Raw genomic sequence first — 11,424 nt, 5'->3', positions numbered from 1 at the left:
GAACGCTCTTCCCTTCCTCTCCTCCAAGTCTGTGCTCAGATCTCACCTTCCAATGAGGCTGAACCAGACAACCTTTTAAATTTTGCAAACTGCCCCCACTCCCACCACCCCCTTGCTTTTGGAAGGCTGTATTACCTTTCAACATATCACACGATTGTCTTATTTACACTTGTTTGTTGTCTTCCCTTCACCAGAACGGAGGCTCCACAGAGGCAGAGGGAACGTTTTCTTGTTCTCTGATGTATCCACCGTGGCATTTAGCAGGTTTTCGACAACTATGTGCCCTGCGAAGGAAGGAAGGAATGAGTAGTGAGACCCAAGGAGCCCTCCTGACAGGCGGCGGGTGGCAGAGGGGTTCCCAGCGCCTGACCCGGTGCACCAGGAGCCGCGCGGGCGCTCCGGGAACTACGTTTCCCGAGAAGCCCTGGGCGCAGACGGCCGCGGGTGCTGCCGGGAAGGGCATACGTGCGTTAATCCGGGTCCGGTGCGGCGAGGATGGCTGCTCCTCGAGGTCAGGGATTGTACCGGGTGTGGGCGACCGTGGTGCGGGGCGCGTCCTGGGGACGAATCCCGGCATGATCTGCCAGATCGAGCCCACTCCTGGGGCTCCGCGGAAAGATGAGTGGGCACCGGGCAGAGGAGGGGCACCTGCGGTAGGGATTGTAACCCTCGAGGGGAGGGGGCTCCGCTCTTCCTGGCCGCATCACTTCGAGACCGGGTACCTTGGGCTGGGTACCTCCCGCTCCCTTCCCGTCTCCTCAGCGCAGCTCTGTGTGTCACGTCGGCACAAGATCCTTACTGCCCATCTTAGGTTGGGAACATTGAGGCCTGCACAGGGGAGGAATCTCACCCAACAACCTGCAAACTCTGTCCCCCGTGAGAACTCCCAGCTCTTGTCTGGTTTCCCCAGCCACTGGGGTCAGGCCTGAGGAGTGGAATGGAAGCTGACCCTCTGTCTGTGTCCCCAGTGTTCCCACTTTCCTGTGTGGTGCAGCAGTATGCCTGGGGGAAGATGGGTTCCAGCAGCGAAGTCGCGCAGCTGCTGGCCAGCAGTGACCCACTGGCCCAGATCTCAGAGGACAAGCCCTATGCAGAGGTGAGACCGGGCTGTATGTCAGCCCACCTTACCCGCAAGGGAGACGAAAGGGCATACACAAGCTGGGAAGAGTGGGGGCAGCAAGGAGGGAGGGGACCCTCTTGGCTCTTCAGAGCCACCAGGTTGATGCACCAGATAGTGGCACCAAAAGGAGAGAGGTTTGTCACAATAGGCTGGGATTTCCAGTACTCGCCTCCCCCATATCACTCAGCACTTAGTGAATTTTAATTCAGTCCTCTTTGACAAATTTTTCTACTTTGACTATTTTTTGTATTTGTATTAACCTAAAATACCATTTCTCCCGCCTGCTTAGTGGAGAAAAGCCGAAGAGTAGGAAGGCTTTAGCCTCTGCTTCTGAGACAGGAATAAATGAATGTTAAGCTTTCACAGAACCATTTGAGAGGCATACCTTTTCAGTGACCTTGACAGGACAGGTGTCATTTTCCTCATTGGACAGATAAGGAAACTACACCCGAAGAAGGGAATAACTAGCCCAACTCTCCATAGCTGATTAGAAGCAGACCCTGGATAAGGGCCTGGATCTCCTGGCTTCTGGCATTCTGGGGTCTGTTGCCTCCCTGTGTGTCCATGGTGGCATGAGCGTTTGTACTCAGATCTGGGAGGCCCGTTCCAGGACTCAGCTGCCGTGTGGGGAGGGAGCATAGCATAACTGGGATTGGGGCAGGCCAACTAGGGGTGCCAGGTTCTCCCCCCTTCCCTTCCAAGCTTCCTGTCTTTCCAGCTGTGGATGGGGACACACCCTCGGGGAGATGCCAAGATCCTTGACAACCGGATCACACAGAAGACCCTAGGTCAATGGATTGCTGAGAATCAGGACTGCTTGGGCTCAAAGGTCAAGGACACCTTTAAAGGCAACCTGCCCTTCCTCTTCAAAGTGCTCTCAGTTGAAACAGCCCTGTCTATCCAGGCACACCCTAACAAGGTACAGGACCAGAGTGGGGTACAGAGGTTAGGGTAGAGAAGGGCTTATATCAAGGCCCACTCATGACTTTTATTGCTGCTTTTACCCCACCCATACCAGGCTCCTGCCCAAGGCTAAATCCAGGTCTGACAAGTCCCAGTTTAGCTCTGTAAAGCCACATGGTGGTGAACACATGCAGCAGCTAAGTCCAAGCGAACAGCCGACCAGTCTGTGCCAGGGGAGTTTCTCTAAACTCGTTCCTAAGGGCTTATTCCTGGTCTCCCTCCACCTGCCCCAGTCTGTTCATATTTGCTGTTTCCTGCCTGCTCTCTGGGAGAGTTCGGCTTGCAGGGCAGGGCAGTTCCACCCCCATGGAGTCTTCTGTGCAAGCCCCTGAGTCCCATCCTAAGCAATTGTCAGTCCAAACTCCTCATTTCTACATAGGCAAAGTAAGGCCTATCTAGAGAAGGGAGGGGTTTACCCAAAGTCACTACAGTTTGTTTGTGTCGGAGCTTGGTCTGAAATGAGTTTCCTGATTCATAGGCCAAGCCTGTTAAAGTCGGCCCCAGTTCTCCCCCAGATTTGGCTCATTTCTCTGCCCTGGGTAAGCTCAGCCCCAAGTCTGTGCATCATGCCTTGATTGGGCTTGTTGCCAGAGGTAGGAAGCCACTGCCATCCTGCAACTGGGGTGGGTGGAGAGCAGGGGCTGGGTGGCACTGGTGTTCCTGCTGGGTGATGGCCGCACCCTGACTGTCCTCCTTCCTCTGGCCCCCCCATAGGAGCTGGCAGAGAAGCTGCACCTTCGGGCTCCACAGCACTACCCTGATGCCAACCACAAGCCAGAGATGGCCATTGCCCTCACCTCGTTCCAGGGCTTATGTGGCTTCCGACCAGTTGAGGAGATTGTAACCTTTCTGAAGAGTAAGGTTGGGCAGAATGCTGAGGGCATGCATATTGGGCCGGGATGCATGGGGAATTCAGAACAGAGTGAGAACAGTGGCAGAGAACAGACGCTAACTGTCACAGGAACCCAAGGGCTTGTTGGCCTCATGAAGCAGTTTTTTTTTTTCTTTTTTATTTCAGGATATTATGGGGGTACAAATGTTTAGATTACGTATATTGTCCTTGCCCCACCCGAGTCAGAGCTTCAAGCGTGTCCATCCCCCAGACAGTGCACACAGCACCCATTAGGTGTGTATATACCCATCCCCTCCTCCCCGCTCCCATCTGCCCGACACCCAATGAGTGTTATTACTGTATGTGCACGGAAGTGTTGATCAGTTAAAACCAATTTGATGGTGAGTACATGTGGTGCTTATGAAGCAGTTTTTGGAGCCAGTGGGCCAGGCCAATGAGAAGAGGTTCAGGTGTGGTTGCCAGGGGCTGGTGGTGAGTGGCTGGTTTTCTCTGCTTAGCATTGCCTTGCTCCTTGGTTAGGGTTGGGATGGGGAGGCCTCCTTCAACTCCCCACTTCTGTGGGTTCCATCTTAACCATTCCTGATACGGGCCCTGGGCCTGGTCTTCCTCTAGAGGTGCCTGAATTCCAGTTCCTGGTTGGAGATGATGCAGCAACACAGCTGAAGCAGAGCATGGGCCGTGACTCCCAGGCTGCAGCCTCTGCTCTGCAGAGCTGTTTCTCCCACCTGATGAAGAGTGAGAAGAAGGTGGTGGTAGAGCAGCTCAACCTGTTGGTGAAGCGGATTTCCCAGCAAGGTGGGCATGGTTGTATGCCTGGGTGGGTGCAATGCTTTGGCCTGAGCCCCTGGCACAGACACTAGGTTTCGGGGACAGGGTTCTCAACCCCTTTGTCCAAGTGGAACACTAAAAGGGGCACAAGTAGATGGCTTGTTGGCAACTTAGCATTTCTTTTCCAGTCTTGTGGATCGGGGCTCTAGGTTGAGTGCTACTTCCTAACTGGTCGTCTTCTCTGGATCTGTGATCCTCAACCCCCGGATCAGAGACTGATTGCAGTCTGTGGGGTCTGTGGCCTGCCCCAGGCCGCATAGCAGGAGGTGAGCAGAGGTGAGCGGGCAAAGCTTCATCTGCATTTACAGCTGCTCCTCATCGCTGGCATCACCGCATAAGCTCCGCCTCCTGTCAGATCAGCAGCAGCATTAGATTCTCATAGGAGCACGAACCCTACTGTTAACTGTGCTTGTGAGAGATCTAGGTTGCGGCTCCTTATGAGAATCTAATGCCTGATGATCTGAGGTGGAGCTGAGGCGGTGATGCTAGCGCTGGGGAGCGGCTGCAAATACACATTATCATTAGGAGAGAGGTTTGACTGCACAATAAATGTAATGTGCTTGAATCACCACCAAACCATCTCCTGACCACCCCCATCATCCCCGACCCCTGTGGAAGTCTTCCATGAAACCAGTCCCTGGTGCCAAAAGGGTTGGGGAACCGCTGCTCTAGATGGTTGGGGGAGAAGACTCTTAGGATGCCTTCCATCTAGGTGTTGTGAGATTTTCCCCAGCCCTGCAGCTGCTCCCCACGGGTGGACTTGTATTTTGGGGCTAGAGAGCAGGAAGGGGACAAGAGGATCCTCCCTCTCCTCCGAAGGCCTGATGCCTGGAGCTCTCAATCATTAGATCTTTCCTTAAATAACTGCTATGTGCCCGACCTGCTATGCTAACTAAGGAGAGTTCAGGGATTGACTGTGATGGGTGCATTCATATCACCTTTCGACTGGGGAATCAACAGAGGCAATGAGAAACACAAGGCAGAAGGGACTCTTTTAGCTGTGAGCTAATGTGGCACAGGCGATGAGGTCTCAGCTCCTTGGCCTGGCAGCCCAGCCCCTTCTCTAGGTGGCCCCAGAGCTCTCTTCTAGTTTTATACTTTTTCCCTGCTACCTTTGAGCCACAGGCACTATTTATTTTACCCAAACATACCTTATTTTTTGTTCATTGTTTTTTGGTGTTTGCTTGCACTCCCCTCCCTGTGGGGCTTGCACTCCCAGCAGAGCTTGTTATTCCTGCATGGAGCGCTACATCCAGGTATAGCTCTTAGCTGCTGTGAGGCTATGTCATCGTGTGCACACTTGTTAAAACTGGGGTTTTCTCCAGGCAGGGACCTGTCTCCTTGACCTTTGTCTGTGTCTCAGTGCTTAGCAGAGTGAGCATTCAGTAAGTCTTACATGAACACACGGAAGCACCCTCCAAGCTGGACCACCTGGCTTCTTCATTGTGGCACTTACACACTCTGCTTTTACTTACAAATACCCTGCCCCCTTCCCTGCACACTGAAGGAAATCCTGCTCACCCAGTCTCCAGGACACATGTTGGCCCTTGGCACATTCTGCCTCATGTTATCTGGGATGACCAACCATCCCACTATGCATGGCACTGAGAGATTTCCTGAGACATGGGACTTTGGGTGTTAAAACTTTGGGAAGGGCCGGGCGCGGTGGCTCACGCCTGTAATCCTAGCACTCTGGGAGGCCGAGGCGGGCGGATTGTTTGAGCTCAGGAGTTCGAAACCAGCCTGAGCAAGAGGGAGACCCCGTCTCTAAAAATAGAAAGAAATTAATCGGACAACTAAAAATATATAGAAGAAATTAGCCAGGCATGGTGGCGCATGCCTGTAGTCCCAGCTACTCGGGAGGCTGAGACAGAAGGATTGCTTAAGCCCAGGAGTTTGAGGTTGCTGTGAGCTAGGATGATACCACGGCACTCTAGCCCGGGCAACACAGTGAGACTCTGTCTCAAAAAAAAAAAAAAAACTTTGGGAAGGTCCTGGGCTAACAGGCAGTTGGTTACCCTTCGTGGAACTCTTTTGCAGTATCTCCCTAATTAGATTTTGAGCTCCAAGAGCAGTGGTTCTCAACCAGGGGACATTTGGCAATTGTCAGGGGACATTTTTGATTGTCAAAATCTGTGTTGGGGGGTGCCAGTGGTATCTTGTGGGTGGAGGCCAGGGATGCTGTATCCAGCAGTGCACAAGACAGCTCCAACAAAGAATTACCTAGCCCAGGCTGGGCGCGGCGGCTCGCGCCTGTAATCCTAACACTCTGGGAGGCCAACGTGGGAGGATTGCTTGAGCTCAGGAGTTCAAGACCAGCCTGAGCAAGACTGAGACCCCGTTTCTACTAAAAATAGAAAAAATTAGTCAGGCGTGGTGGCAAGCGCCTGTAGTCCCAGCTACTCAGGAGGCTGAGGCAGGAGGATGGCTTGAGTCCAGGAGTTTGAGGTTGCTGTAAACTAGGCTGATGCCATGGCATTCTAGCATGGGTGACAGAGCGAGACTCTGTCTCAAAAAAAAAAAAGAATTACCTAGCCCCAAATGTCAATAGCAGCAAGGTTGAGAAATCCTGTTCTACAAGGACCTGAACATGTGAACAGTCAAGACATGGTGAAAGAAGCCGGGCGCACTGGCTCACGCCTGTAATCCTAACACTCTGGGAGGCTGACGTGGGCGGATTGCTTGAGCTCAGGAGCTCAAGACCAGCCTGAGCAAGAGCGAGACCCTTTCTCTACTAAAAATGGAAAAATTTAGCCAGGTGTGGTGGTACACGCCTATAGTCCCAGATACTAGGGAGGCTGAGGCAGGACCACTTTGAGCCCAGGAGTTTGAGGTTGCAGTGAGCTATGATGACACCACTGCACTCTAGCCCCGGTGACAGAGCGAGACTCTGCCTCCACAGAAAGAAGATACGATGAAAGTTGGGCTGGAGTATCAAGGAAGGCTGAACCCCAAAGGGCTGGGGGTGTGGCCAGGACAGACTGACCACAGCTTCTGTATTCCTGCGGGCAGGGACCTTCCCCAGGATTCCCCGGCCAAGGTGGGGCTGTGAACACCACTTAGTATCCCTAAGTGGCCTTGGGGTGTTCTGTGATCCTCAGTGGCTGCTGGAAACAACATGGAGGACATCTATGGCGACCTTTTGCTGCGGTTGCACCAGCAGTACCCAGGCGATATCGGTTGCTTTGCCATCTACTTCCTGAACCTACTTACCCTGAAGCCGGGGGAGGCCATGTTTCTGGGGGCCAGTGTGCCCCATGCCTACCTGAAAGGAGGTGAGCCACACTTCAGCAGTGAGCCTCACTGCCATCCCCCGTGGGCCTGATTTCCCCATCTGGACAAAAGAGTGAGAGGGTGGTTGAGACCTTCTCTAAGGACCATTCAGCTCTGACCTCTGGGGGTTCCTGGGCTCAGTAGGGAGGATGAGTGTCAATTGAGTGTTGGACACTGCTTGAATCCTCCCACCAACCCCATGAGGCTGTCGATAAACGTGGGAACCACAATTTGAACCCAGGCTATACTGGATCAAGACGATTCTTCTCTCCCTTGTATTACATAGTCTTTGTATGTCTGTCCTACTCAGAGATTTTTATGTGAAAATATGCATGTTGCCACAGAAAGATGTCAAATTTTGACTGCTGGCTGTTTATCCATTCATGCCTAGGATTCTGTCATAGAAGTGGGAGACTAGAGTCAGGGATGGTTGGGGTGCCCCAACCCGCAGCGGTTAACATGACTCCCTCCTGACAGTAGTGGGTGACCTATCATCTGTTTTTGGTAGCAGTATTCTCCCACAGAATGCAATTCCTGCAAATTTTTGCCAATCTCTGCATGGCGTTCATGGATCTCAGGTTAGGAGGCCCAGAACTGGAGGGCCAGCTCCAAGGCCTGTATACTTCATCAGCTTAGCACATGACAATTGTCTTGTCCCCAGACTGTGTGGAGTGCATGGCCTGTTCAGACAACACAGTACGTGCTGGTCTGACACCCAAGTTCATCGATGTGCCAACCCTATGTGAAATGCTCAGCTATACCCCCAGCCCCAGTAAGGACAGGCTCTTTCTCCCAACACGGAGTCTGGAAGACCCCTACCTCTCTATCTATGACCCCCCTGTGCCAGACTTCACCATTATGAAGATGGAGGTGAGTGAGGGACTGTGGCCGGTGTCCTTTGTGTGGCATGAAAAACCCTGGCAAAGGTGACAATGTGGAACATACCTGGGGCTGGGTTTCCTGTCAAGCTTGTTTGGTGGGGGTTGTCCACAGGGCCTGCCCACTCCTCCCTGTACCGGGGACCATAGATGGGCCTCCATGCCGACAGAGCCTGAGCAATGGGGGAAAAGGCGGCTGAGCTCTGCCTCATGCCCTGGGCGTTGTCCTGGGCCCATGAGCTGATGGAAGCAGGGTCTGAACTGCACTGTCCTATCGTTTCTTCCTGCCCAGGTCCCGGGCTCCATCACTGAATACAAGGTCTTGGCATTAGACTCTGCCAGCATCCTCCTGATGGTGCAGGGGACAGTGACAGCCAGCACACCCACAGCCCAGACAACAATCCCCCTGCAGCGTGGTGGAGTGCTCTTCATCGGGGCCAATGAGAGTGTCTCACTGAAGCTTACTGTGCCTAAGGACCTGCTGATATTCCGGGCCTGCTGTCTGCTGTAGAGGCCGCAGCTTCCCTAGCTCTCCTCTGCCAGTCACCCCAAATCCTGGCCAGCCTCACTCCCTTGGGCCCAGCCCAAGCCCCCTTCCCTTATCTGGACTCCCTGGGTACATCCTGGAAGAGCTGGGATGGAGGAGTGAGCTTGAAGGTAGTGACTCCTGAGTACACCCAGGATGAACCATCTTTGGGGAGGGGCCTGATAGTCCTTGTAGCTGCTCGCCACTCCTTGCCACACCTGAGCCAGACTTTTGCCAACTCCAAAGGCAGCAGCTCTGCTCCAGCCTATAGCATTAGGCTATCTGGTGAAATCTGTGACCCAGTGTCTGACCCAGCTCAGCATCTGTCAGAGCAAGAGGCAGGTAATTTCTAAGGACAGTTCTTGCCCTAGGACTGCCCGTTTCCCAGGCAATAGAGAAGGAAAGGGAAAGGGCAGGCCTGTGGACTAGTGTTGACTATGCTTCTTGCTCTGTCAAAGCAATTAAAGGTCACTTGTGTTGCAGCTGTGGGGTAACAAACACTGAGTCTTTGGCGTTCCTGTCACTAAAGTGGGCTGAAAGCCCTCTCTGGTTACGGTCTGGTTTTTGCTTTATTCCTATTTCATTCAGCCTCCTGGGGGTGGGCAGGCCAGACTCCAGAACCCTTTTATGGGAAGGAGTGGGAGAGGAAGCCAACTTCAGCCTCAGATGCACAGCTTGTAGGCAGCTTGGGCCCTCCAGCCCTACAGAGACAAGGTGGGTCTAAGGGTACACTAGTCATCAGTGCAAGATTTTGCGCTTCTATTTTTCAATTGGCCCTAGAGCAGGGGTCAACAAACTAGGGCTGGCAGACCAGTTTTGGCCACACCTCATTTGCATTCTGCCTGGCTGCTTTCAAGCCACAATGGCAAAGTTGAGTAGCTGCACCATACTGTATGGCCTGCAAAGGTAAAACCACTGATGGGCCCTTCACAGAGTTTGCCTAACCCTTCTCTAGAACATACTCAATCTTGTAGATTACAGGGCCCCAGCAACAGACTGATCCAATTTTCTTTTTTTTTTTATATGAAGGTGGGGGAGTGAGGTGGAGAGTTCAATTCCCTTTTTTTTTTTTTTTTTGAGACAGTCTTACTCTATTGCCCTGGTAGAGTGCAGTGGCGTCAGCCTAGCTCACTGCAACCTCAAACTCCTGGGCTCAAGGGATCCTCCTGCCTCAGCCTCCCAAGTAGTTGTAACTTATAGGTGCACACCACCACGCCTGGCTAATTTTTCTATTTTTCGTAGAGACGGGGTCTCACTCTTGCCCAGGCTGGTCTCAAACTCCTGACTTCAAGCAATCCCCCTGCCTTGGCCTCCCAAAGTGCTAGGATTACAGGCATGAGCCACTGTACCAGGCCTCGATCCACTTTTCATTGTGAGAAGCCCAGCTACCTTTCCTGAGCTAGCAGGGAGTACTTTAGGAGGGCATCTGCTCTGTGTCCCCACTTCCAGAGGTGGAACATACCTATGCAAGAGGCCATCGGGGGCTATCTGTTGCTGCTGAGGTTTCTGACCTGCCGTCTTAGATCTGACACCCTAGACCAAGCAAAGACTCAGGCCACTGACTCCCTCCTGTGGGGTAAAGGATTAGACTCATACAAAAGAATGTTTCTGGGCTTCTGTCTACACTAGGCCCCTGTAAAACGGAGTTCCAGGAAGCCCCCTCAAAAATGTTCTGGTTTTTTTGGCCTCCAAATTTCCATCAGCTAAATAGAGACAAGCAGGAAAGAAAGGGTCTGCTAAAGCAGTGGTCCCCCAGCTTTTTGGCACCAGGGACCGGCTTCACGGAAGACAATTTCTCCACTGACCGGGGGTGAGGAGGTTGGCAGCCTGTCTCCTAACGGGGTTGGGGACTGCAGTGCTAAAGGGAACCTATCCTAAAGAGAAGTGACCTGCAAGGGCCTGTTCACTCATGGTCTCCAATGAAACGGGCCCAAAATGATGCCTGTCGGGAAGAGTGGAAGTGGGGTCCCCACGAGGAGTTGCCACAATCGGGCAATTACACTGTTTCTTCACTTCAGGATATCCATGCCTTTCTTAAAAATCCTACTGTAACACAGACAGCTCAACTAGCATGACTGCATTTATTCTTATAAATATGCAGAGCTGGAGAAGTATAGGCAGGAGTGCTATAGAGCAGTATGGAAATACACCCCTCTCCCCAGGGGACTGTCACCTGCAGAACACCCAGCACTCTGAAATAAGGCAATTTGGCTCTGGGCACCTTGGTGCCTTTATTGGTGGTATTTTGGTATGTGACCCTTGGCCCCAAACAACTGACCATTTCTACCTTACTTCACTGCACACTGTCCCTCCAGGTCCCTGTAGCTTTTTCTGGATGCGTGAGAGAGGGAGACAAGGTCTCACTCTGTTACCCAGGCTGGAGCACAGTGGTACAATCACAGCTCACTGCAACCTTCAACTCCGGGGCTCAAGTGATCCTCCTGCCCCAGCCTCCTGAGTAGCTAAGACTACAGACATGTGCCCCCACACCTGGCTGATTTTTGAAAATTTTTATGGAGACAGGGTCTTGCTATGTTGCCCAGACTGGTCTCAAACTCCTGGCCTGATGCAATCTTCCCACCTTGGCCTCCCGAAGTGCTGGGATTACAGGCATGAGCCATGAGCCATGAGCCTGGCCCCCTGCAAGCTTTTTCTGCAAGATAATGCCTTCCTACATGGGGTCAACCAGCTTTGAAAGATCCTTTCCAGGGACAGCTGCAGCCAAATACACCAGTGTTGATTATTGCAGCAACCACCCAGAGGGCTTTGGTTTTAGGGCCCTGCCCTCCTTAACACTACCAGCTGCCAAAATGCCCAAGCTACTCTGCCCTAACTCCCCCATAGAAATGTGGCTCCACACTTGGCTTCCACAGCCACCTTCTGGCCCAAACTGGGTTTCCCACTACCACTGTCTTTCTTTATATTGTCCTGATCCCTTTCCACATGTATACTTCACATTTACAGAACCAGGAAGGCCTGGACA

The 11,424-nt window shown here is 52.6% G+C and overlaps 1 protein-coding gene across 3 annotated transcripts; it reads left to right on the top strand.

Moving 5' to 3' along the window:
- The first annotated feature begins 432 nt into the window (after positions 1-432).
- Positions 433-8,921, top strand: MPI (mannose phosphate isomerase). 3 transcript variants are annotated; one of them, XM_012640594.1, is made up of 8 exons: positions 433-511; positions 969-1,096; positions 1,839-2,039; positions 2,798-2,939; positions 3,549-3,731; positions 6,866-7,039; positions 7,699-7,907; positions 8,208-8,921. In XM_012640594.1, exons 1-8 carry the CDS (start codon positions 496-498, stop codon positions 8,424-8,426), a joined length of 1,272 nt encoding a protein of 423 aa, XP_012496048.1. In that variant the 5' UTR covers positions 433-495; the 3' UTR covers positions 8,427-8,921. The 3 variants fall into 3 exon arrangements, with proteins under 3 accessions (XP_012496048.1, XP_012496049.1, XP_012496047.1); XM_012640595.1 differs by having other exon boundaries at positions 504-511; positions 1,823-2,039; positions 8,208-8,774; XM_012640593.1 differs by lacking the exon at positions 433-511 and having other exon boundaries at positions 520-1,096.
- Positions 8,922-11,424: the final 2,503 nt, after the last annotated feature.

This window comes from Propithecus coquereli, unplaced genomic scaffold (genome assembly GCF_000956105.1).
Source record: "Propithecus coquereli isolate 6110/MARCELLA unplaced genomic scaffold, Pcoq_1.0 Scaffold155, whole genome shotgun sequence".
NCBI classification, from domain to species: domain Eukaryota; kingdom Metazoa; phylum Chordata; class Mammalia; order Primates; family Indriidae; genus Propithecus; species Propithecus coquereli.
Note: the sequence above shows the minus strand (reverse complement) of the source record. Positions and strands in the feature narration are given on the sequence as shown.

What these genes read in the sequence shown, in the direction of transcription:
- MPI (XM_012640593.1), top strand. Translation starts at nt 938, where the DNA reads ATGGAAGCTGACCCTCTGTCTGTGTCCCCAGTGTTCCCACTTTCCTGT. An exon ending in AGGACAAGCCCTATGCAGAG is followed by an intron (nt 1,097 to 1,838) that starts GTGAGACCGGGC and finishes CTGTCTTTCCAG; the next exon opens with CTGTGGATGGGGACACACCC. An exon ending in TCACCATTATGAAGATGGAG is followed by an intron (nt 7,908 to 8,207) that starts GTGAGTGAGGGA and finishes CTTCCTGCCCAG; the next exon opens with GTCCCGGGCTCCATCACTGA.